Source organism: Lissotriton vulgaris, chromosome 5 (genome assembly GCF_964263255.1).
Source record: "Lissotriton vulgaris chromosome 5, aLisVul1.2, whole genome shotgun sequence".
Classification (NCBI taxonomy): Eukaryota; Metazoa; Chordata; class Amphibia; order Caudata; family Salamandridae; genus Lissotriton; species Lissotriton vulgaris.
In genome coordinates, this window is record NC_141693.1 from 745071843 (window position 1) to 745099440 (window position 27598).

Here is a 27598-nt window from a genome sequence, read left to right on the forward strand (position 1 = left end):
TTTGATGGGGGAAGCTTCCTACTGTACGGGGGGGCAATAAACAGTATCCGCAGGGCCAGGTGGCGGCCTGGGAACGAGGAAGACAAACGGGCGCACAGGAAAAGGGGGTTGTATCAAAGGACCCGGGACCATGAAAGGAATGAAGGGAGGTGTCGCGCTGGGAACAGGATGGGATTCCGAGGCAGAGCTGCGCTGAAGAGGGGTTTATGACCCAAGGCATGTGAGAGCGGGGGGTTGTCAGCGTGCGGGGGATGCCTGCGAGGTTAGGAGAGAGAGAGAGAGACGCGCTGGCTATCAGCGAGGGGCAGAGAGGCCATGGTGCTCAAAATGGCTGCCGCTTATGCGCACGAATGGGCTCAAAAAAAGGGCAAGATGGCGCCGATAATGTTGATGTTTGCGGCCTAACTTTTAACAGTCCTCCCTTTTCAACATATCTAGCCAACTTGCCTACTCAATGTCAATCTTCATCAAATTCCTAACCTCGACATCATATAATGCTCCCATGCGTTCATTTCCAAAGTCCACAGTCTTAGGGCAAATACAATTCATACATAAGGAACACAAAGGTGGCAGACATTGAATTCCTAGGCATAGACCGCATATTACAACTACAGGAATCAGGATAATGGTAAACAGTCTCCAGCCCCAGTTCTTAACGGTGTTCCAGAACCAACCACCAAGCGACCATTCTTCCTGTTCCTGGTGGACTTCTGAAGAGAGTCTGTGGAGATGTTCGATGGCTTTGTACACTGAGGGTGAATTGTCCGGTATGTATGTACACCAGCTGGACCCAATAATGCGGCAGGCTCCACCACGGTCCGCAAGAACCACATCTAGGACAAGGCGGTTCTGGAGTGCCACCAAGCGGACCGCTTGAAGCTCGGCAGTGTTGTTAGCAAGGATACCAGCTGTGATGTTCATTGTTGTCTCAACTGCCTGAGTCAGATGTCGGATGGCACGGCTGTTTGCCATCGGGCCCCAGAGCGGAACAAGTCCCTTCATGGCATCGAGGAACTGTGCTCCTGTTGAGTCGGTTTGTTCAATGTCCTTGGCTCGTTTTTGTCTATGATGATTCGCTGGAGCCACATAAGTCGGAGGAAGGATGAAGGAGATGAAACAAGTGCCCCCCCAGCCTTTGGGGAGCCAGGTGTAAGCCTTTGTGCCACAAACGAAATACATATTTGGAGAGGATACAAAGGAAGGCGGATCGGTGGAGTCCAAAGTTCTGGTGAAACGGCAGGCGCTGCGGCCTACCAGCTGTGTCCCAAGCCCTTCTATGCACATGTGGCCTGTGACGTTGATGACTGACAGGGCCACAGTCAGAGTGGCAGCCGTTCGTTTCCGCAGGTAGGAGAAGGTGGATCTGGTTGGATTGTTGAACACCTGCATTTCAATTCGTTCTTTAGCAGGGATGTCCATGTGGATTGAGTCGTTGGAGGTCTGCGGGCAGAAGTGTGTCTTTGTTTTGTTTCGCCAGACCCCATGATAGAAGTGCGTCATGGTTTTGCTGGAGGTGGCATTGTCTTTATAGCTTTCTTGCAGGAGGATCAGCCAAGCAAGGCAGGAGCCGTGAACTGAGAAGGGTGAAGGGATGAAAGGTATCGAGTGTCCAGTGGCGTGGGGTAGCAACCCACAGATCCAACAGTTGGTGGCGTTGGTGGCAAGATTGTGCTGGTGCAGCAACTGCACAAAGGAGTTATTCCAAAACTCCTTTCGCCTCTCTCTGAGTTGAGGAGAGAGCGAAATCAGATAATGTTCCTTCATGGTGGTAGGCTGAGCAGTGGTCAGGAATGTTTCGTGAGCAGGTGCATTTTCTTCCACGATCCAGAGCGTGGTCATGAGGAGAAAGCAGAAAAGGATTGTGATGAAGAGTGCAATTGTCTTTGAGCTGTGGAGTCTGTCTGTTCTTGGGTTTCTGTAGTGGGTATTTCCTGTTGCTTCCATCATCTTCTTATTTGGCGCTTCCATCATCTTCTTATCTGGCGCTTCCATCATCTTCAAGGTGCTCGGTAGCGGGCAGAACCACAGACTTCGTTTAGCTTCTCTCCGGGTGACCCTTGGTGGTGTTTAGGTCACCGTTCTGAGATTTAACTTAGTCCGTGGTTTACTTAGCCAAAGCTCCCTCCTTTCGACGCAGGAAATACCCTTCTCTGGATGGCACAGTGGGATCAGAGAATTTTGAAAGTTCAAGTGCTTCGGTATCAGGATAGCAGGTTAGTGACGGTCGGTCCTTGTTCAGGAGCTCTTCTTGGTTGTCGATGCTTTCTGTTGTGGCCAAGGTCGAGGAGACCTTCTTACAGTGGTGTGCGTGCAGCCAGTGCCGTTTCCCCTCCACTCGAAGAGCCGTCCGGGTGGTGATCAACACTTGCCAGGGGCCCGTCCACCGGGGTTCCAAACTCTTCGACCGCTGAAAGTTTCGGATCAGCACATAATCCCCAGGTTGGATGGCGTGACCCGGACCCCTGGAAGCATCGGGGATGGCCTGCTGCACCTGCTGATGAATGACAGACAGAGTTTCAGTCAATTTATACAGATAATCAGACATTAGGACGTCCGGGACGTCATGAATGGAAGTTGGTTTCGGTGCAGACCAGACACTCATGGGTCGACCGAAAACAACCTCGTAAGGTGTCAAGTGATGTTTGGTGGGGGTGGAACGCATCGATAGCAATGCCAGTGGGAGGGCGTCTGGCCATTTCAGACCCGTGGTAGCCACTATCTTGGCCAGTTTAAGCTTTAGTGTGGCATTGTGTCGCTCAACAAGTCCAGCAGACTGGGGGTGGAAGACTGCGTGGAACTTCTGTTTGATGCCCAGCCCCTTTAAGATGAGCTGGATGACTTTGGCTATGAAGTGGGGGCCATTGTCGCTCCATAAAATTCGACAAAGGCTGTAACGAGGGAAAAATTCCTTTAACAGTACTTTTGCAGTGGCCATAGCAGTGTTGTCACGGGTTGGGTATGCTTCCACCCATTTGCTAAATGCGCATACCACAACAAGTACATATTTCAGGCCTTGGCATCTGTCTAGCTGGATGTAGTCCTTCTGCAGGACTTCAAATGGGTGATTTGGGACCCCAAACCCTCCCCGGGGTACTACAGTTCCTTTCCCGGGGTTGTGTTGCAGGCATATCAAGCATTGTTGGACCAGACGTTTGGCGGAGTCTGTGATTTTATCATTGTGCCAAACTCTGGAGACAAGTTCAATCATGGGGGCTGATCCTATGTGGGCAGGGGAGTGTGCCATAGTCAGTATGGGAATCAGGTATGAGTCAGGTAGCAACCATTTGTTTGTGTCTTTTGTCCGCCAGCAGCCTTCGTCGTCCTTTAATCCCACCCGTGTCCATTCAGTCAATTCGTGTTGTGTGCTAGCCATTTGAATGTCTCTAATAGTGTCCCTAGCGTCTGTCCATTTTTCTGCTTGTGACCTGGTCACGTACATACGTGTTGTCGTCCTATTTTCAGCTGTCGTTCGAGCAGTGATGTCGGCTAGTGCATTTCCTTGTCCAATAATGTCTGTCACTTTCTTGTGTGCCTGGCATTTGATGACCGCAAGCCTTTTGGGGAGAAGGACAGCGTCGATCAGGGCGGAAACTAGATCTCCGTGCAAAATGGGGGTGCCGTGTGAGGTCAAGAATCCCCTTTCCCTCCAAAGGAGCCCAAAATGGTGAACCACCCCGAAGGCGTACTGGCTGTCGGTGTAAATGTTCGCTGTGGTTCCTGCTGCTAGGATGCAGGCTCGTGTCAGGGCAATCAGTTCCGCTGCCTGGGCAGATCGTTGCGTGATGCGGGCTGTCTCGACTACAGTTCGAGCCGTGGTGACTGCATAGGCAGCTGAAGTGGTGCCATCGGGGAGTTTGATGCAAGAACCGTCCACCCACAGCTCTCCGTCAGGGTCAGGAAAAGCCGTGTCTCTGAGGTCAACCCTACTTCTAGTCTGTTCGTCCGTAAGAGTCACACAGTCATGCACAGGGGATGCATCGGGATCGTTCTCTGGTAAGGGTAACAAAGTTGCCGGGTTCAGTGTGGTGCATCTTTTCAGGGTGATATGGGGTGCAAGCAAAGTCAGCTCGTATCCAGTCAGTCGTGCACTCGTCAGGTGTTGCGTCTTGGTTTGGTTCAGGAGGGTGTCAACTGCATGGGGTACTAGTACCGTGAGGGAATTCGAGAGCACGATCCCCTCACTCTGTCGGATAGAGATAGCAGCGGCAGCTACAGCTCGAAGGCAGGCAGGTAAGGCTCTGGCTACAGGGTCAAGAGTGGCAGAGAAGTAAGCGCACGGTCGTTGCTTTGGGCCAATGGACTGGGTTAGGACAGATAAAGCGCACCCCTCCCTTTCGTGAGTGTAGAGGGAGAAGGGCTTTGTGTAATCGGGGGTACCTAGGACAGGGGCCGAACAAAGGGCATCTCGTAGTTCCGTGAAGGAGGTTTGGCACTCAGGGGTCCAAGGGAGTGGGAAGGGGACATCTTTAGCTAGCAGAGAAAGCAGCGGTTTCACAATGAGGCTAAAGTTTGGTAACCACTGTCGGCAGAAGGAGGTGAGGCCTAGTAGGGAGCGAACCTGTTTCTGAGTCTTGGGGATGGGGGTTTCAAGAATGGTTTGGATCCGGTCGGGAGTGAGTTTCCTTCCGTCTTTGGACAGGAGGTGGCCTAAGTAAGTGACCTGGGGTTGGCAGAATTGCAACTTCTTTTTGGAGACCTTGTGGCCATTTTCCGCAAGGAAGCGCAGGAGTTGAATGGTGGCTGTGACTGCTAGTGGAGTGGTGTCGGCCGCCAAAAGGATGTCATTGACGTATTGTACTAACACCACTCCATCGGGTAACTGGACTTGATCCAGCTGTCTCTTGAGGGCCTGGCTGTAGATGCTAGGGCTTTCTGTGTAGCCCTGGGGTGCTCGGCAGAACCTATATGAGTGGGCTTTTAGGGTGAAGCCGAAGAGATATCGGCTGTCTGGGTGGATGGGGATAGAAAATAATGCATTTTTGAGGTCAATGACAGTGAAGGTGGTGGCAGTAGAAGGAATCAAAGTCAGGATGGTGGTGATGTCTGAGACCACGGGGTACTGGGGTACCACCACTTTGTTGATCTCTCGAAGGTCAATGATAAAGCGGTATGCTTTCTCATCTCCCTCTCCTTGTTTCTTGATGATGGGCAAGATAGGACTGTTGCAAACGTTGCTAACCACTTCCTCTACCACTCCTGCGTCTATCAGTGACTGAATGATCTTTACCAATGCCTTCTCGCCTTCGGGCGATATCCGATATTGTGGAAGTTTTGGGAGTATCGCGTCTGGTCGGACAGTAATGTGTACTGGGTCGATCATCATGCGCCCTACGTCCGAATCCGTCTTGGACCACAGATACGGAGGCAGAGTGTCAAGCAGGGATGTGTCAGCGTCAGTGATGGAAAACATGCGTCGGGGAGGGCAATGTCTAAGCAGAACGGGGTTGTCGTAAAGGAAAACTCGAACTCCGTCTTGAGAACATCTGATTGCCGCTCGGAAGTGTTTCAATAAGTCAAGTCCCATAATGGCGTCAGGGCTATTGGAGGAAAGCAAAAACGTGGTGTCAGTGGTGTTGTTTTCTAAGTCGAAGAGGATCGGAGCGGACAAAGGGTTAGTGGAGGGCGTTCCATCGAAACCTGTCGATGTTATAAGTGAGCCAGAAACGGGGGCCCTTGGAATCAGTCGTTTAGATAACGCACTACGTGTTGCGCCAGTGTCTACCAGAAATGGAGACTTTGTACCCAAGACCTTAGCAGTGACATAAGGGCCTTGCTGGTCAACATAGAGCTCGACTGGATCCCTCCCTTGCCCTTGGCAGTCCTATGCAAAGTCGTGGGCGTCATCGTAGTCAGATTGCTGGCACTGGTTCTGTCTGGGTCGATCAAATGTGTTTGGTCTGCTTGATCTGTCGTTAGTCGTGTCATTTGGGGGCCCTCGCAGCTGTCCCCTATTTCTCGGTCCACTTGCTATGTCCTTGGGGTCTTTATTTCTGATTATTTCCAAAAGAACCGGGCATTGGGATTTCCAATGGCCGGTTCCTTTACAGAAAGCACACTGGTCTTCTTTAATGTCCGTACGTCCAATGTGGGGAGTCGAAGTGCGGTCCATGGGAGGTGCAGTCTTAGGGACGTTCGTCTGATAGTTTCCCTTGTATTGGTCTCGTCCTATAGTCACCCCTTGCAGTTGTGCAATCATCACCCTCTCTTTCAAGTCTTTCTTCTTTTTCTCTGATGCTCTATCGTTTTCATTTTTCTGATGTTCATAATATTGGGCCATCTGGAGGATAGCCGCAGGTTTGGAGGCAGCCCAACTACTCTCGCTGGCCTGCAGTTTCTGGGAGACCTCTGGTGACAAACCTTTAACGTAATTTTGGAAAAACAGATGGTGGTCGGTTGCAGTGGTCATGTCCTGGCCGCTGTAATCGGAGAACACCGTTTCAAACCGGGAGAAGTAGTCGGATACATCCTCCTGGGGTTTTTGTGGCGACAGGTCGTTACTATCGACCAGTCCACTTTCTTTTCTGGAATCAGGGTTTTTAATTTCTGTACGATTTTATCTGGGAGGTCTAAAATGGATTTCAAAGGCTTTTGCCCAGGTTCTCGTTGTTTATCAATGCCATTGAGTTGTGACCAGGTATGTCCAAACAGCTCAAGGTGGTCGACTTTCCGGTTTTGCTTCCACACATCAGCTGGTAGACATAACCCGAAAAACAAATCGATATCAGCCAGGGTCATGATCGTTGAACCTAGGGCCGTACCTAATTCAGTATAGAAGGCAGTGGGGTTTTTACGTAGGTCAGGCAGAGATTTCCGGAATGTCAGAATCTCTTGCCGGTCCCATGGCTGGTAGACCCAGTTGTACACTACCCTTCCTTTTGCATCTTTGTGGTTTGCATCATCGTTAGTCCCTTCACCTCGTGGAGGAACCCAGTAAGGGGCAGCCTCTCGTATCGGCATCATGGCGTTAGATTGCTCAGTTTGTGGTTCGGTCGCTACGGATGTCGTGGTTTTAGTTCCCGATTCTTGTTCAGTGACGTGGCGGAAAACCTCAAGCGTACGCATAAGGAGGTCCGTCACATCACACTCGCCCTCATCCCCGAATATCGACCTTTCGGTACAGAGTCGTTAGGCTCTCGGGACCTTTGTCTCGATATCGGTCCTCGTATGCGTTCAAGACGTGATAACACAGTCGTACGGTAAAATGTCGTCTGTGACTCCCTGTATACGAGTTAAACATATCCGTGATGTACTCTTCATCTTCCTTTCTTTCTACCAGTGTCCTTGCTATCTTGTCAATCCCTGCTCGCTCATCTTTGCTTAATCTGCTTGTTCTTGCAGAACCAACCTTTCGGGTCTCAGGGTCACCTAACGTTGTCGTTTGTGTAGTATCTAATACAAGGAGTTCGGCCGGCACAGAGGCCATGGGGGCCAAAGCTCTGGTGCTACTCTTGTTTGTGCTTAGGGGTGGTGGGTGCTGTGCTAAGGGTTGGGAAGGGGCGTACGGAGGGGGCATGTAGATGATCGGAGGACCTAACAGCAGATCATCGTTGGCTCGCTGTTTCGAGGGTAATTCAGGGTAGAGCGTGGAGGGCGTTCTAACCGGACACTGGTTTGATGTTTCTATCTCTGGTTTCTGGTTGGCTTCCTCTCTTTCCTTAATCTCTTCTTCTAGTTTCTTAGCAGCTAGGTGGGCTGCTTTTCGCAGCTCTTTTCCCAACCTACTCTCAGTTCTCTTTTTACGTTGTTCGGTTTCTTTGCGCCACATGCCGAGACTATCAAGCATAGTGGGCGTTGTCTTGTTTTTACCAAGGGCTGTTTCTAGCGCGCTTATTTTATCCTCATCGAAGGATCCTATCAGTGGCCACTGACTTTCTCGATCCTTTTTCGTATATTTATGCCACAGCTTGCTATAAGCTATAGCGATCAGTCCATGCTTCATGAACATGTCCTTATTAGGGGTGCCTTCCAGTGGAGCCGGATGGTTCATCTCTAATAAGCGGTCCGGGCTAAACAGGCTACCAATCAGTGGGGAGAAGACAGGCATGACGGATTACAATAGGGACAAAAGTCAGCACTACCTATCTTATCACTGCGTGCAAAGACTAGACAGAATATTTCTATTCTACGTTGTTTGCAGGCGGTGAATACCTCAAGAACCAATATCGAACAGTCAATGTATGGTCAATCAAACAATCAATGGGGAGAATAAGTAGGCACGACGGGTTACAACGGGGACAAAAGTCTGCGTTACCTACCCTTTCACTACCTGCAAAGAGAGAACCTGTTCTTCCCTGTTTGCAGACAGAGAATCTCCAGAGAACAATCCACGAACAGTAGTTCGGGCAAACAATCAATCAGTGGGGGAGAAACAATCTCCAGAGAACAATCCACGAACAGTAGTTCGGGCAAACAATCAATCAGTGGGGGAGAAAGATAGGCACGACGGATTACAATGGGGACAAAAGTCTGCGTTACCTATCCTTCACTGCTTGCAAAGAGAGAGCCTGTTGTTTCTCCGTTTGCAGACAGCGAATCTCCAAACAAATCAACAAAGAGTAATACTAGTATTTTCCAAACAATCAAACAATCATTTCGCAATTCGTCGTGTTTACACGACCTTACCCGGACCGCATGGACAGTTTCTTGTCTTCCGAATCCAGCGACCGATCGTCCTCTATTCTTCGTGATCCTCGCGGCACTCCTGATGGTTCCCAGTCAGGACCGTAGATCACTCGAGAGAGGTCTGTTCGGAACCAGTGAAGTTCGGATGATCGGCTGTCAGACGAGGGTCTATCGGACAGGTGCACTCCCGATCGTTGCAGTCGTTCACTCTGTCGTCAGGACCTCTCCCACTGGATCCACGAGTCGCTGATGGGCCCCACGTTTGGGACGCCAATTGTGGAAAAAGGTACTGGCAGAAGACCTTTTTCAGAGTTGCCCGGCGTTAACGGCCTCTATACCCACTCAAGTTACCAAACAAAGAGGCAGGCGCTGGAGACTGGAAGGCAGGAAACAGAAGTTTTATTCCGACGGAGCAGAACACGTCAAATCAGACAACAGGGTATCTTCTCGAGGTGCTCTAACCGCATCTCTGAGGCCTGGCCTCTTATACACAAGTTTATTACTTTATTGCATGAAACACATCTCTGTCAACCCTTTGATGTACGGAAAGACATCCTCGGAATCTCCCCTTCAGGCCCGTTCCCACACACATTTACAGTTGAAGTCCCCACCCCGGTTACAACAGGTGATGATTATCGCGCAGCTGGACATTCCGCCGATTCACGGAATGTGTGGGGTTGATCGGATCTCATAGGGTGGGGGCTTTGATCAACTCGAGGGTCCTTTGATGGGGGAAGCTTCCTACTGTACGGGGGGCAATAAACAGTATCCGCAGGGCCAGGTGGCGGCCTGGGAACGAGGAAGACAAACGGGCGCACAGGAAAAGGGGGTTGTATCAAAGGACCCGGGACCATGAAAGGAATGAAAGGAGGTGTCGCGCTGGGAACAGGATGGGATTCCGAGGCAGAGCTGCGCTGAAGAGGGGTTTATGACCCAAGGCATGTGAGAGCGGGGGGTTGTCAGCGTGCGGGGGATGCCTGCGAGGTTAGGTGAGAGAGAGAGAGACGCGCTGGCTATCAGCGAGGGGCAGAGAGGCCATGGTGCTCAAAATGGCTGCCGCTTACGCGCACGAATGGGCTAAAAAAAAGGGCAAGATGGCGCCGATAATGTTGACGTTTGCGGCCTAACTTTTAACAAAAGGAGGTGGTGGGAAGGGGGTAACTAAAAAGGCGGCATAGCCTATCAAGTATACCCTGGAAAACCTCCAAACCTCCACTGTAGATGTGGCTTATATTCCTAAGGGTGTAGTGTAATACATGTGACACAGAAACCTATGCTTGACAACTTGGAGATAATTTGTTATTTAATCAGAATAAAGCTGCATCATAGGCCCCTGGACACCAATGGTTAAATTAAATATACACCATGTTACTTCCAGTGGTGGCTGTTAATTTGAGCATGGGTTAGTCGGGCAGGCCACCGACACACATCCACACTCACTCACACTCATGCATTGACATCCACACTCACCCACACCCATGTATTGACATGCACACACACACACACACACCCATTCACAGCACAAGCTCTCAAATACACGTACATACATAAACATACACACATACATGCACCAATCAATAAAAAACATACAACTTACCAGTGTAGGTCACGGGTGGCAGGAGGGAAGCCTCAGAGGTTCCAGGAGTGTTGAGACTGCTGCCTCCTCCAGCCAATGAGCAGAGGTGACAATCCGTGACTCGTCACAGAGTGAGATGTTATGTTATGTTATGTTATAGGTTTGTTGAGCGCGACAGCTGCCCCAGCAACGGGGCGTGCCGGCGCTAAGAACCATAGCACAACCTACTGGGGGGGGGGGGGGAGAAGAGGCTTATAGAGTTGGGAAGAGGTGAGTTTTTATTGCTTTGCAAAAAGCGGACAGGTTGTCGAGGCAGCGGATGTGGAGGGGAAGGGAGTTCCAAAGTTTTGCTCCCAATAGTCTGAAAGAGCGACCCCCTATGCGGCAGAGCTTCGTGCGAGACTTGCTCACCCCACTCCACTCTGTGACGAGGTGTCAGTGATAGACACTCAACCCAGTAGCATAACAATAGCCCCTGTGATGCAGGGGGTGGGGCAAGCTCCTGGTGGCCACATCCAGCAATGTACATAGGCGGCGGCCCCCTGGTCTCAGAGCTCCTGACCGGGTCCAGAGCTGGGGGGCCTCCCTCCATGTACTTTGCAGGGGGAGGGAGTGGGGGGGGGCTCAAGTTTCATTATGCCACTGACTTGGAACCCCTGGGCTTAAAAGTGAAGCGCCCAGGTCTGAGGCTATTAGTGATGCTCCCCCACGTCAGGAGGGGGAGGTCCTTCAGGCACTTTTCGGGCAGAGGAGGTCATTCCCACATGGTTGTGACATGTTCAGCCTGGAAACTTTCAGCTCAGGCAGCCAGGCTAAATGCGCAGGTGCCTGGCTGCTTGACCTGAACAAGAAGAGAGTCTGACAGGCTGGCTTTTGCTCAGCCTGGCAGACACTTTTTATGTTGGGAAAAGGCTGGGGAGATGATTGTCTGACTGGCTGACTTTTTCTCAGCCTGGTAGACACTTTTTATGTTGGGAAAAAGAGGGGGGGACGCTGCTGGCTACTTTTTCCCATATCAAAAAGGGGATTTCTGGTGACACATTGCTTTGCACCTCTGGCTTATGACAGGCAGGAAAATTTAACGTTTTCTGCTAGCTAAGGAAAGAAATACAGGGCCCCAAAGGCCCTAACCCAATGTCCAGTTTATGCTTTTCCAGTACTCAGTCCGGCCAGGCTCTGACCCACTTAGAGAACTGTATCTATCTACTTTTTAAAGTGTTCCCTTCTTTGGATGTGTATCTTCTCATCCAGGCTTGTCCCCTGTTGGAGACCTAGGGTAGACATTTCACTCACACTCTAAACCTAGGGTTTACCGGGCACAGTTACTTTTTCTAGATTTCCGTGATTCTGTTCGGTGAGGCACTGCATCTTGTGTTAGCATATTGTCTTTGAATATCTTCACTGATACCCAACTTCGGATTGCTTGTCGATCCCCTTTGGAATATCTCTGGTGGGCCAGAAGACCAGGGTCTATTACGCGCTCATCACCTTATTTAAATCAGAGAAAAAAAGAGGGTATGCAATTCAGCGTTTTCTCACTGTGAGCACAGAGTTGGAAAGCTGATCAATTCAACGAAACTGTATATTGATTATTAGTCATATTTTTGGCAAACCTTATTGTTCACATTTTGCTGTTTTGCTTTCAAAGAGTGCGATTGTGTTAAATGCCTTTTTGTTATAACTTGAGTGCCCCAACTTGAATTCTTTATCCACACGAGGTATTACCCAAATTCAATGTGAAGAGGCTTAGTTTTGGCTGCTTAAATCTTTTATGTGGCTTAATGCCATGCTCCCTTCCAAAGGAGAACAAATAAATTGACTTTATTTTCTCTGCAGTAGTCGGCTATCTCGTCACCATAGCCAGCCTGTCTTCAGTTAATACCATCCATGGAAACTCACGGAATCCTGGTGAATACCTGGTGCTCTGTTATCCCAGGGTCAACCTATGGTTCATCTCAGAGGTCATATAGTGCGCAAATGCATCCCAAAGGTGCCCTGAGTCCCCTGTCCTCAGTAGGACAGACAGAACCCCATTCTGACTTTTATAATTAAGTCTAGCTTGGTAGAACCACTGTCATTGTTACCTCTCAGGTGAAATTTGGTCGACACACCACTCTACCCTTTCATATTGCCATCTAAACTCACTGATTTATTCCAACTTCTTTGCATATCTCAGCATTTTATTCTGTCTCAGAACATGCACATAATTTGTGGAAATGCGCTCATACTGACCCATGCTCTCAGCACATGATCAGCCCAGCTTGCTTCTAGATACACAATGTCTCCTTATGTAAATTGACTAAATGTACTCTGGCAATACCTAATACGGAACTCCGGTGAAAACCTCAGTCTGCAGTGAAATCCCAAACGTGCACTTGGGTGAAACTTCTTGTGCACAAACACAATACTTAAAATGATAGTGACACCAATGGGGCACCCAGGTACTGGCTAACAAAGGATTTCATTGGTTTCCTGGTAATGGAACCCACAAGAGATGAATCCAGTTGTGTCTCAGGAGTTCTTTCCAGGAGGAAAGCCACAAACATTAATCTATAAAACAGCAGTGGCCGACTGGCCGTGCAGGTAAGAGTGGTGTGGTGGTGGGCTAGGGGGCGGGGGAATTTTGACAGACGACATTGAGGGAAAATTAATTATTTATTTAATTTTCCCTAATTTTCCCTCCCCAGCACCGGCACCACCGATGAATCGCTCTTACCTTCAAGGGCCGCGGCTGCTATGAAATCTTGAATTGTTGTTCCTCTCAACAAAAAACAACAGGAGTTATAACTGAGAGGCTCTTAATGCTTTTCCTAAGGTAGAGAAACAGAGCCGATTACGCCTAGAAGCTCTTGATTCCAAATTTTAATTGAGACACGCTGGAATTAACCCACAAAAGCTGCTTATGCTTTTCTTCTTAAGACTCTGCTCACCTTTATGTGTGAGTTAACTCCTCGGAAATCCCGTTTTTCTCTGCTCACAAAACACAGGTTTATCTCCTAGACACCACCTTCAAGAGACCTTCCTTATTTTTTTATAGAAAAAACATTAGAATTTGCTCTTAGAGAGTCATATACAGTACTTATTTTGTTCTGATGGTTTCAGGTGTTTGGCGCTGGAAGTCATTTTTGGGGACTAAGACTTAGGGGCACATTAGTATGGCGGGCGGACTTTGTCCGCCCACCATACCAGTGGGAAATGGGACCGCCCGCAATGCTAGCGGCTGTCCTGCACATCCCATTAGGATGCGCCCACCACACTGGCGGGCCATCCCGCATTTTTAACATTGTGGCGGGCAGTGCTGAAAGCACCGCCCACAACAATGCTAAAAATTCATGTTGTGCATTTAAATGCACAACGTGACAGGCACCGCACGGTGCCTGCCACGTTGTACATTATAGGTGCCCCCCATGTGCACCCCCACTCCCCAGAGAGCCTGGGGGCCCACAACGAGCCCCCACAAGAAATCCATGCATGCCTTTCCGTGGCAGCAATGCCGCCACGGAAAGGCATGTTACCACCCACATCTTAATATGGCTGGTGGTGTCTAACAGACACCCCCACCATATTGATCCCTTTTCCACCCGGTCGACTTGTCGACCGGGCGGAAAAGCGGCGGTCAGTCTTTCCGTCCCCCGCGGACACCCCAGCCATGGTAATATGGCGGGGGTCTTTGCAGCAAGGATCGCGGGGCGGATCGCCCTAGTCGGGCCGGCGGTGGCTGCCGCTGGCCTGGCGGGGGCGATCCGCCCGCCATCCTAATGGGGCCCCCAATGTTCATTATCAAATTTGACTCAGAGCAAGTGATATATAAAGACAGGCAGGGGAAAAAATTGGAAAACAGTGAAATAGAGAGAAAGCAGGTATAACAAAGAACCAACAAAAAATGAGATAACGAGACTTGAAATGTAGCTGTGAAAGAAAGAGACATTAAGGCGAAATTAAAACTAGGAAGACTGGGTATTCAACACCCCAGTATTCAGCAGTACCAGACCTGGACTGCCAAGAACAATTTGCGGCCAACAAAATGTCTTTTTTATTTATTTATTTTTACAAATTAAGCACTGTATGAAAACGTGCTTTCATGTGTAACACATTAGAGTTAACTCCTGAAAGCTCTTGCTGTATAGCTTCTAGGTGGTACCCACAGAAGTAGGAACACTAAATGCTAAAGGCTCTTGTGGTCCATTTCTCAAGGGGGACACACAAAGGTTAAGGCCCGGAGACATTACTGCTTCCCTTCACAGGGTCAAAAGATCTCACAGGAGCTGGCTCCCTGTGTATTTCTGTGGTTGTCTTTTACAAGAACTTAAATGAGTTCTACCAAAGTGTCCTACTGACTCTCCTTGCAGAGGAACCGTTGGGAGCTAACTCCTCCTGGGTCTACTTGGCTCTTATTTTGGGGCGTGGGTAGGTTAATGGTCTTTTAGAGAGTCTCAATGGTTTTCTTTGGAGAGACTCTGAAATTGATCCCTACATGGCCACACAAACTCGCTCCTTAAGGATCACAGTAATGAACTTTTATAGGGTCTCAATGGTTCTTTCCTTGTGTGCGTACAGAATAGACTCCTGTAGGGTTTCAATCAATCACTCTCTCTCCTTTGGGGCGAATAGAAATAGACACCCTTTGAGCCTCAATACTTCTCTCAACAGGGAGGAGGAAAATTATTCCTAAAGGAGTCTAGTGGGTGTCTTGGCTGGCATACAGGTCTTACCTCCTAGAATTTCTTGTTTGCTGCTTTCTTGGGGGAACTATGGCATTTGACTTCTAATCACCCGTACAGGAATGAAGGGGTTACAAAATGGATCCCGGATCTGGCAGGTATTACTGAACTGGAGTTGAGATCCGCCTGGCCCCAGTGAAATATGCTGAATTGGTCCCAGTGTAATTTGCAAACACCGGGGCACAATTCAGCAGGTCCAGCTGTCTGCATTCTGTTCAAAGCTGCAACAGGCAGGCGGTGAGGGGGCCTTTTTATTTTCTCTTCCAGCTGGATCCAAAAGAAAAGCTAATTTAAAGGGCTATCAGTCCTCTTTTTTCTAGTGTAATGCTGGCTGGGAGTTATCTGTAGCATAATACCTAGAAGCCAATGCAATGGGGAAACAAAGACTCACTGCGTGTTATCACTTCATATGTACCTAAGAGAAACTACAATTTGGAGGCAGGTTTTGACTTTGTGCAATCCCTGTATGTAAGAGATAAGCATGTAGTGCAAGAATGTGAGATGTATCAGTATGCATGACTATTTAAAGCAATACCAATTTAAATAGCACTTACTATTTATATTTTTTATTTAATAATTGGATAGCGCTACTCATCCCACTGTAGGGTGTCAGAGTGCTTTGCATTGCACGCACACATTATATCGACAAGCAATCTTACAGGAGTGTAACTCAATGTACAGGATGCTATATAAGACAAAGAGTTTTTCATGGTGTTGGAGTCACATATTGTCTTTACTGGTAGGGATTATATGCTAAGATTACATAGCTAGAAGAAACATAAAGTCAGGAATTAAAACGTAATGCAGGGCTTTCTATTGTCTGTACTAATAACACTTTATTACTACCCAAGAAAACCCTTCTAGCAGCCTTATAATAACAGATGGAGAAAACACAATAAGATTCAAAATCCATGCCTATGACCTTGATGGCGTCCATAGCTCACTGTGCTATATTAAAAGGATTGCAGTTTATGAACTGCAATGTAATACAATGATTTCCATGCCAAAAGCAGTTACCCACTTACCTATGTACATAACACAAACATCTGTCACTTGTGTGCTACATGGTATGCTTTCAGGAGTCACATTAACCCTTTATGCTACTGTATGAGTCAAAACTGTGATTAAAGAAAACAGAGTTCTCTCGCACAACTGTTTTAACCACCAGAGATATTTTTCCATCATTATTATTATTATTCCCTAAGATTTAATGGGCAAACCAAGCTCTCTGCAGAAGGTGCCTCGACCCATTACTATATTCTAGGATTCAGCCTTTTGCACTCAAATAAGCCAGAACTGAATTACTGTCACATTATTCCTGGCAGCCAAATTCTTTATGACCGAATTAAAAAAATGATATGCATACATTTATTTTCAGACTGCTTTTCATGACTCCGTCCCTTCAGACTCCACCCCCCTTTTTGTTGCCACAGCTAGACCCCCAATTTACAGTTTCACTGAGTCAAGTTTCTCCAATTCTAGCACTGCTTATGACCCTAACGATTCTCTGTTGCTGAAGGCCCAGGATTTTCCCTCAATAGTTCTCTTGATTCCAAATGGTCCAAAACATCTCTCTTTTGGGGAGCTCACCCATTGACTCCCAAGGAGTCTCAACAGCTATCTCTCAAAAGGGGTGCCCACCACTGGTCTTACTGGTTCTTTTCTTTGAGGTGGCATGGTTTTTAGTCCACGGGTGTCCATGTTTTTTTATCTTCTCGGTGGGACCCGGGAGAGTTTACTCCTGGAGACTTCGACTGATTCCCTCTTTCTGAGGGAGATGGAGCATGAGTGTTTTTTCATCAGCGTCTTCCTGGGTCAGTCAGTAGGGGAGCCACGGGATCTGGCAACTATATTGTTTTAATGTTTCTGCTTTTGCGGGGCACCCTGGGGTGACTCCTAAGTCCTGTCAGGGCCTACACATACGTGAATCCCTATGGTCTGCGCTCTCTGCTGCACGAACGAGCCTGGAAGCAGGGGCGGGGGCCTCTCATGGAAGTAGGTCACTGTATGTTTGCTGAGAGCCAGTGAAGTTCATGTCGGTGAGCGCGAGAGGTGTGAGGCGGGGACGGGAGGTGAGAAGGGCCTGAGACTAGAAATGAAAATCCTGGTTCCTAACGCTGTCTTTCTGCTTTTGTAGTTATCGAGGAAGACGGGATGGAGGACGGGATGGAAACGCTGTCAGACAAAGACCCTCCCGTTTAAGTCCCCAGAGAGAGCGCGATGAAAAGGTACCTCACGCTGCCTGCGCATGCGCACAGCCTCCACTCGGGTCGGGGCTTCACCTACCTCAGGTTGTAAAATCCGCGTGGGAGGGACTTGTAGGTGGAGAGGAGCTTCCTTTGGGCGTTCCACGAAAGCCTATGTTTACCTGTGGGACGCATGGGCGTGGCTATCAATGGTGCAGAAGGTGCAGTGGAAGTGGGGTCCGAGAGTGTGAGGCCACGAGACAGCACAATTTCATTGTTTTAGCCAACCTGGAAATCTTACTACGCCACAGGTGGGTGCCGATAAGCCAAGGGCCCCTCTTTCTCAGGCGCAGCTTTCAATAGTGCAGCAGGTGCAGTGGCACCCTTGTCCACGGCCTGTGAGGGACCCACATCCACCAAAATAAAAGCTGTTTCATTTAATTATCCAAGCAGAAGCTTAGGGGTGGGGTAAGCTTGCGTTCATTAGGGTTCATGGACTGTTGCTACGCCACAGCCCTCATCACAATTTGCAGGTTGTTGTGGATATGAATTTGCGTTTCGTCACTGACCTGTTCACCAGCTACATGTGTCCTCTTTCAGGTGTTGGAGAGTGCAGTGATGTGGGAGAAAGAGAAGAGAGGTCATAAAGCAAGTCTTAAAAGGAGGAAAAAAGACAATGACTGAAAGCAGATGAGCTGCTGGCTCGGAGGTCACCTGTCTGCAGTGATGAATGCTTCCTGTCGTCCTCTCCTGGTGGCGGTGTGCAATCCTAGACGGGCCCGGACTGGTGAATAATGCAGCAGGCACAGCGGCTTCCGAGCTGGGGAGAGCCCCCCCTCTGGCCTGTGTCTGCTCCAGGCAGCTGCGGGATCCTGTTTACCTCTCGTCATCCTTCCAACCATGCGTCCTGTGACCCTGGATGTGAAACGTACCCTTCACTTTCTGTGTTTATTGTACTTGGATGTTTCAGTTCACATCTTGCAATGGCGTGAACATAAATCCTTTTTTTGTAATGTCTGTATATATTTATATGTAAATAAGGAAAGATAAGTATAGAGAGCGCCGTTTTTATTTTTTGGATGATGTGTTAGGCCTGGGCCTTGTGGCCAGACCGAGTAGGATGGAGGGTTGAGCTTGTCCCCGGCCCCCGCACGCAAGCAATACCTGTCTCTAGATTGTGGCAGTTTATCTTCTGAGTAACACGTAAAAGTAAGAGTGCCAAATACCTGGGAGTGCCAAAGGGCACCAGAATGTGCCCATTTTAAGGAAATGCTCTTCCCCCAGGCCCTTCCCTTTCTTCCAGTGATCTCCTTTCCTTATTATGTCAAACCCTTCTCTTTTTCTGACTTCGCCTTCCACCCTTCCTCATGTAACTCCTTCTAACACTCTTCCCCTTCTCCACAACACCCTCTTCTAGTCCAGCTTTTCTTCGACTTCATTTCTATCACTCATTCTCCTTTTGCCACCTCAGAAATGTCCACCTCCCTTCATTTTCTCTTCGAAAGTCTATTGCTTTTTTCACACTTTTCTCAAGTCTTCTTCTCCTTTTACCTTTAACTTACCCTTCTCTCCAAACATTCCTGTTGCTCCACCACTTTTCTTCACACTCCCTCTCCTCTAACTTGCCCTTACTCACTTACATTCAAACTCTGTTGCATCGACCCCTCTGTCTTTTTTCAGTTTTCTCCCCTTCTCCAGCTCCCTTTTCCTCCTCAGGTTACTTTCATTACCCCCCTTTTTACCACACTTACCTGCTTCCCCTCCCTCTTCAAATGTCCTCTATCATCTGTTTCCCACCCAATTCTGCCTCTCCTTTCCTGTTTTTAATTCCTTCCTCCTCCTACTTTGTGCACCATTTTCTCTCCTCTTCTCCTTCAAATAATGTAGAGGAAAAAAGGCATACGGTTCTTCTAGGGTAAGTTTTTTCCCCAGCTTACAACATTCAGGCACGTTCTTAGTGGTGATAAAGACAGCTATGAGAAAAGTCTGACAATCTTGCTTCTAAGAAGGAAAACAGAAACATGACTTCTTATCGACAAATATAACGTTCAAACGTTTTCCCATGGCGCCTATTACTTTATTTCTCTTAAACATTGGAGCCACTGTTGACATGCGCGCTAATCACGCATTCAAAACTGTACTTAACATCTGAAGGGGGTATTTGCCTTAGAGTGGCAATTTGCACTGAAAAAAAGCCCCAAAGGTATGACATCCACTGAGCTTCCTCCTTCGAGTCATAATGCGTGGTCCAATTTTATGTTTATCAATCTGTGCTTGAACAGATTACTTACCAGCTCATAATATAACCCATATAGAAACAATTCCATGTTAAAAACCTCCCACGGTCTCCCTTTCTTGAAGAAAAACAGCTCCACAGGGTTGAGCCTCACCTCAAAAATCAAGTCTTCCAATTCTTTGATTAGTTTTGAGGCCCATCTTTGAACTTTTCCAAATTCACTGGTATCCTATATGTACGGTGCTCAAAATTGAAGATGCTGAATGGCTGATGTGGGCCATGTACAGTGGTAAATTGACTTCTGTAGCCCTATTGTTAATGCCCATTTTAATACAGTTTAATTCACGCCTTGCTTTGCAAGCTGCTGGATGAGATTGTGCACTCGTGTATTGCTTGTTGTGAGCACTCCAGGTCCTTTTCTTGGCTGTACTGTTAAGTATCATCCCATTTACTTTGTGCTTGGCATGTGGACTATTGTGACCTAAATGCATTAGTATGCGCTTACCTAATTCCTACATACAACCTCACCTGACCTATGTATTTTCAATAGAGTCCGTATTCCATGGAATTTATTATCGTGCCTAATTTTGTATCATCAGCGTTGACGGAAGCAATAGTCTTCACGTCCATCTTTACAGAATGTATGAATATTTTAAAAAGAATTTGCCTGTTACTGAAAATGTTAAAATTACACATCACACCACGCAGACACTTTATATTCATTTTGGTTCTGTTTACCCTGATTTTTATTGTGTTCTTCAAATCTTTGTGGCATTGATCACAAACCCTATTTTATATGAATTTAACACTTTTAAGGTCCAAGAATATTGTCCATCTCAATTCCCAGATCCACGTTTTTTGCTTTACATTATGAAAAACTCCTTCCTTTTCTTTGCCAAGTCTTACTGCACCAAAGCCCCAGCTTGTTCATATTCATTATCTTTTAACTGTCCTGGTGCTATTCAATAGGTTACTTAATTGTACCCTGCATAAACGTTCCCTAAAAACAGAATAGTCTGCAATTGCCGTTTTATAGCATTTCTCTTACACATGAGCAATACGTCTTCCTCGTACCAATCAACAGGTACTACTCGTAATTTGTCTTATAATTTGTCTGTACCTTCCGAAATTACAATAACTGTACAGATCTCATCATAACATCCTTCTCTTCCCTTTCTTTCCACTCGGTCCTCTTTCCATTCCATTCCACCTTTCTCCCCCCTCTCTTGCTGTCCTGTCTTTCTTCCATCTACACCTCTCTCTTTCCATTCTGTTTGCTTCATCCTCTCAGACAGTCCTTCTTTGCTTTCATTTTATCCCCTAATTTCTGTGTACAGCACGGCCGCTCCCTCGTTGCATGCCATTTGCCGCTCAGTCTCTGGTGTGTGAGGAAAGCTTTTGCTGCTTGTTTAACTCTTTTAACTCAAAGCATCCAGAGAGTGTTTTCTAATCTTAATATTGTGTATTGTGACACATCCTCTCTCATTACACAGGGCTATTGCATTTCTGAAATGTATATTAATAAAACGTAAGCACTTCCGGTGGTCTATTTTCCTTTTGGTCTTTTGTGCTTTGGGGTCTTTTGAAACATGTTAATCTTCAACTCTAAAATGTGAAGACATGGCTGACAATTCACAAATGTATGTTTACGGCCCAAAATGCGTGTCAAAAATTCACAAAAGGATTCCTGAGTCTACTACTACTGCGTAATTGTCCTCCACAGCTGCGCAGAAATACACAGAAGTAACTTCCATTCAAGGAGTGGGAAGTATGCGGAACAATTAACGGTTAGCTTTGTAAGTCTGTGTTTGCCCACACACGTGTAGTTTGAGGGCTTTCACAGACTCTGAACTGGCTCTTTCCCGGCCTGGACATTGTTAAAGATTTAGGGCCAGATGTAAAAATATCGGGTCACAAAAAACTGGTCGCAAATTGCAAAAAGTATTTTTGTGATCAGTAAAGATTTTTAAGGACAGACTTATGTAATGAATAGGCAAACCGACCAATCTCATCAATATTAATAAGGTAGTTTGAATTTGGGACTCGCCACTGTTTTAGGCCATCACAGATTGTGGCCTGCCGGAGCCAGCAGACCACTATGTCTGTGTTTGCCTTTCATTAAAGTAAACATTTTTTAATTGCAACCTGTTTCCTTAAAGGAAATGGGATAGAATTTAATAGAAAAGTTTACTTTTTGGTTTGTATATGATTTGGCAGTGGTTTCAAGGACCACTACCCACTCTTACAAAATCCTTGTTTTTTCGTTCACAAAGGGAATGGGCCATAAGGGGACTCCTACCCTGTTGCAAATGCATTAACACCTCGTTTGAGGCGTCGGTAGGGTAAAATATAAATGTTTTGCAACTGGATTTCAGTAGCAAAACATTAATACATTAGTAACAAATTCAATATTTTGAAGGAAGCCTACAACACACCCCTACCATATATCTAATTGGTACCCATCTGCAATCCCATTTTAGGAGTCAGAAAAACATATCAGATTCCTAAAAAGGGATTAGTACATGAGAAAAATGCATTTTACCTATCACAAACACCAAATCGGAGGCTTTACAACTATTACATTGTTAGTATGTCTCTGTCTGGCACCAGCAAAAGGTTAACTCCTCTCGAGGATGTGAAGGCGAACTCATTACCTCAAGTTGTGGAGGAAATGTAGGGAAAGGGTTTTTGCCACAGGTTAAAAAATGGTCACCCAGCTTTCCAGGCATGCTTCCATGGTGCAGGATTTTGCATGCTTTCAGAAGGTTTCCATGTTAGGGTTACAGGTTTACCTGAACCTGTGATAAACACTGCCATTCACACTACTGGCTAGTCACACTTGCCCAGAGTAAAGGACACTTCACATAGAACTTTTAAATATGGAAAAGTAAAAGTACTCCAACAAATTGCTGCATATTTGCTACTTTTTGTAAATTCACAAAAAGCACCAGGAGTACACCTTGAAATGTGCACCCCACATAGATTTCCATGTGTAATACTGGAAATGTCATGTGACATATTCCCCTAGTTTCTATTTTCCCCAATGCATAAATCTACATGGGATAAACTTAGGTGTTAGGAAATGGAGCAAAATGTGCAAAAGTGCATTTGTTCATTTTTGTTTCTCCAAAGGGAATACATTTTCCCATTGCAAAAATTATCTTGCCCTCCATTTCCTCCAAGATTGGAGGTGACTCTTTGCCTTTCACACCACTGAAGAGGAGTTAGTTTAGCCATTTTTTTTTTAAAAAACCTTTATTAATGCAATCAAAGTAGTACAAGCGTCGGCCCACAACCACAGGGGCTGGACGCAAATTGGCAAATCAATTCAAAGTACATGCATTTGTAAGCAGTCCTGGCGATCTCTACGAAGATTTGCAGCAGACGAGTAAATGCATCATCAATATAATAAACATATTAAAGGTTTCATTTTATCTTTTTGAAGAGTCAGTAGTGGCATTACTATGAAAGGCGTCACACCATATTTAAAAAGCAGTCTGAGACGAGGGGGGTGTTACGCACTTCAGTCAAAAAACAGGCATCAAACCAACACAGTATTGATCACGCAACAGACTAGGAGTAAAAATATATCTACTAGCAAGCGATCAAGTGCGAGCACCCTCCCGTATATCCACCCTCCAGATACAATGAAATAGAAGCTGGTGTAGACGCCCAAGAATCAAAGCATAGCAAAAGGAGAAACAGCCAACCCACTGGGAAGAAGAAAGGAAAGAAAAGGACCATAGAACAAAACAAACTAAAATAACAAACCCCCCCCTAACACCCGCCACCCTGCACCCCTGTAATGGCTACGGCCTACCCCACTAACAGCGTGCCTGTCGCCCCGGAACTACCCTAAAGAAAGGAAGAAAAGCGGAGGAGGAGAAGAACAGACACACTCCCGGTCTCCCTTGCCCCCCGCCAGTGGCGACCCCCCCAGGACATCCCACCCACTGTACGAAGCAAGTATTACCCCCGAACCTGGGGGGACAGCAACCAAACCACCGGCCCCGCGTTACAATATGAGGTACAATCCCGACTCAAAGCACAAGACGCAGCAAACCCAAGGAACCAAAGTCAACCCTGACCAGTACGTTCTTTACAGTAGTCCTTGTGCCCAATCCGGAGTCTTCATAAGGAAATCAAAGCGTTCAATACAGTACTAGACAATGGGGTCAAATCGAAAGCAGGACATAACCAAAATCAACCCTGACCAGTACGTGTCTGTCCGAGAGTTCTCATCGCCCAGTCCAGAGTCTTCATAAGGAGTTCGAAGCATTCAACACAGTACAAGACAATGGAGTCAGGTCGAAAACAGGATACAAAATGGCGGCATCCACAATTCCGTCCGGGAAGGATGAGAAAAAGCGACAAGCTTCTCAGACAGTCACTGAAGAGCTGGTCATGGCGAGCAGCACGTTTAGCACCGAAGTTCCGTCGAACGAGGATTGAGGAGGGAAAGCCAGCAATGATCTCAAGTGCGCCATCCACCAAGCCAGAGTCATCCGAGTGGGTTGAAGAAGGCTTCCGCTCAGGGATTCCAGAATGATAAATAAAGGACTCCACAGGAACCACAGGTTGCTGATAGCATGTCGGGGCATCTTGCACCGGTCTGAAACAGGCCTTGGTCAGCGGTACAGACATCCGATCGTAAATGTCAGCAATTTGAGAGTGGTGCGCCCCAATGGCGACCATGATGAACCTCAGCGATATTGTGTCGTCCGCCTCCTCCATCTCCTCCCCCAGAGAGACGAAGCAGGACACGATCACCGAACGAAAACTCCAAGGCACTGGGCACGCACAAAGCCGATGATAACAGCGGGCGCTCACCAAACTGACAGAATCGACACCTTTGCCGCCCGCGGGGCCAAGCCCGTCGACCCCGGCCCAGATAGGTCTCCGGGCGTCGGACCCCCGGTCACGGCTGTCGGTCTTCAAGGATCGCACTGTACCATATACACCGCTCAAGTCGGTCACTAAGATGCCATTCGAAATTCCCAAGAATGGTCCAAGTTCGGGAGACCGGATGCAGCCCCGACCCCACAGCCAATGTTGTTCTATTCCAACCCGGCTGGGCTAGAAATCGAGGTCCCGGCTTCAGCCCTGGAGTAGGCCAAGAATAGTACTCGATATAACTTCGCCACCCAGTAAGCTGGAAAGACCGGGATTGCACTGAAGGAGTCAGAAGCACTTCATACGCACGGGGGTCCGGTGAGAGAAAAAGATAGTCAGCAGGATATACGAGCCGCCGGCGGAGGTTGGCAGAGCCGGGAGCTTATGCAGCCATCTTGGTTCACGGCGTAGCTCCTCCCCCTAGTTTAGCCATTTGATGGAGTAAATAAATCACCAACAATTTTGTGGACAGCAATGTGTTGGATCAGTGTTTGGTTTGTGAATACCCACAAATGTACAAGTCTATGCTAGATTTGTAGTACAGAACATCAAGTTGGAAATGCTGACTTACCAAAATGTCATAGCCCAATTATCAGGGCAAAAATACAGAGAAAGTAAGTGCAGATATGTAAGTTTATATTTACTATTCTTAGCTCCACATCTCTTTATTGTTATGTGGGGTAAAGCCCTTAAAGTTCAGACTCCATTTTAAGTTGGCCCGACTCCATCTTAGGTTATGGAAGTCACCATTTTCTCAATTTTAGCTAAAGGGAGTCACAATTCTCCCCAATAAATGCAGAATCACTGACATTGACGCATATCTCGTCTGTCTGTGTTTATCATTCCAAGGACTGTGAAAGTGTCAAGTCTTTCAGACAATGACATAGATAAAACACCTGATGCAACATCCGTCTGGGGAAAGTGTCTAGTTATCACAATGTCAGTTTCAAATACGAACAAACACTGAGAAGTATCCAAAATAGTGTAGTCTAAGTTGGCATCTATTTACCTTATATGTTCAGAAGGATATGTCTGGGACATACAACTTGGTGCCCATAATCTTTGTTAGAAATTTCTAAACATATGTCAGAAATTCCAATCCTTCATAAGAGTTACTATAAAAGGGCTGCCACTTGACCACTTGTGAGGAGAGGTCCTTCAACCAGATTAGCACACAAGATACTGTCGAAGATGGTATTGACTCCTGCCAGTGCACCAAGAAGGTGCTACATTGCACTTGATGCAGATAACGAGCTGAGTCCAGGAGAAAGAACACTACTGTGGCATGTGTTTTCCTTTCACAGGGAACAATGGCTTCACACCCCACTGATAACCACAGCTTTTGATGTCAAGAAAGTATGCAGTGCATTGCTTCTTATAAGAAAGTCTAGATTACAAGTTCCACTTTTCATGCACTCCAAGTGTAGCTCATAGAAGTATTCTTTTGAGTGTTAGATTTTAAATGAATGTAGGAAAGTGCCCCTTTTTGTATGGTAATCCCTAATGTGCTGAGAATCAGTGTTGGCCGGGTGTAATAAATGATTTTAGTTAAAAGTGTATATTATTCTTAGTGCCATCAATGTTTTGGGTTATTATAAAGAACCAAATAGGTTTTTTTATGATACCATGGTGCCCCAGATCTCGGTTTAGGGAATGTTAGTAATCCAAAAGCAATGATTCCAAAGCAACAATGTAAGCATTGGTGAATTGAACAAAGTTAATCCATGTTACTCATTGATAGAAAAGCAAACCTTTTAGAACTATGCCAGATGTATAGTTTACACAAAATATGATAAAAAAATATCTCCAAGGTACATAGATGTGGAGGTAAGTATAGTAAACCTATATTTACCACATGTTAATGCTACAGTCCTTGACATTTTGGCTAAAGTATTCTGGTAAGTTGATATTCTTTCCTCGATATTTCATACCTCAGCACTATGGAATTTGCAACTATATATTTTCCCACTGCTGTGGCAGAGTAATACGCTATAGTAAACCCATTTAATCTGCCATGAATACTTTTGTCAATTCCCGACAGGCTAAATGCAGTCATTATCAGACATAGGCATATGTTTCCAACTGATGGTGACTTTGTAATTGGCACAAATATATTAAATGACAACACAGAAGTAGGAAGTCTACTGCAGTGCTTTCCTTGTTTTACTTCATTTTCTTTGGGTCTGATTCACAAAGGTTTTACTATAAATATGTGTGACTTACTCTTATAATTCTCCGTTGCCTGCTACTTAATTCCCAAGGGACACCAGGAATACTCTTGACATACTTATGGCTTACATATTTTATTCAGTACTAGATCAGGAGTACACAACTTAGGGTCAGATTTTAATTCTAGTAGATGGCCTGTTTCTCTGCCAGGGTGATGAAGTAAATTACTCAGTCATCCTGACAAAGATGGCACCCGTCAGATTTAGAAATGACCACAGAGTAGGCGATATTTTCTTAAAGCGTTGCTAGGAACTGCTTCATGACAGTTCCTGTCAAAGCTTTTGTTTTCAACATGATGGAGCCTTGCACCACACTGTTTTCTTTTTTCTTTACAAAAAGAAAATCCAGAAACACGATTTTTTTTTTTACGTTTGAATTTATTGAAGATAAGAGAGGCAAAGACAGAAAGTGAAAAATAATCAAAATTACAATCAACTAATAAGCATCTTATACAGTGAACGATTAAATAAAAGAACATTATACAACATCATGAAAGAGATCAAGATAAGCTATTATACAATAAATAGAGAGATAATGAAAAAGAAAATGAGTGAAAGCAGGTAAGAATGTACATTCAATAACAATATCAGCAATAACTGTAATAAAAATAGCAAAAAGGCATTGGGAGAAAATCACAGTGGTTTACGAACTTCGGCATTTGCATTATGGGAAGAGGAAGCAACCAGGGATAAATAATTGGTCAGAGGGAGCCATAAAAGATCACGTTTGACTGCAAGGGAAATGGGAGTAACAAAATTAGTATCAAGCCTATGATGGAAGCAAACTGCATTCCACCAAGCACGAAAAGTGACAATATTAGCTTGTTTTCAGTGAGAGGTGATGAGGTGAAAAGCAATAGCAATCAAGAGGTCCAGTAAGGCATAGTGTTGTGAGGGTTGAGGATAAATGGGAGACAGGGAGCCTGTAAAAATATTGATAAGTGAGAAGGAGGAGTGAAATTTAAAAATCTTTTTTATCTGAGACCAAACCATATTCCAAAAACGGGAGATGGGTGGGCAATCAAATAACACATGTTTCAAATCTGCAGATGGGCAAGAGCAAGATCAACAAGTGGCAGGAGTGTCAGAGGAAAAAGTTGATAAAGTCAACGGTGTAAATAAAGTGCGGTTATAAA

The 27598-nt window shown here is 46.4% G+C and overlaps 1 protein-coding gene across 3 annotated transcripts in view; it reads left to right on the plus strand.

The window, feature by feature from the left end:
• Positions 1-20885, plus strand: part of CAMK2N1 (calcium/calmodulin dependent protein kinase II inhibitor 1) — a 151621-nt gene extending 130736 nt beyond the window's left edge. For all 3 annotated transcript variants that reach the window (XM_086922186.1, XM_086922188.1, XM_086922189.1), the window contains 2 exons: positions 17057-17147; positions 17706-20885. In XM_086922186.1, coding sequence (XP_086778312.1) covers positions 17057-17121 — 65 coding nt within the window. In that variant the 3' untranslated portion in view covers positions 17122-17147; positions 17706-20885. The remainder of the gene's footprint in view (positions 1-17056; positions 17148-17705) is intronic.
• Positions 20886-27598: the final 6713 nt, after the last annotated feature.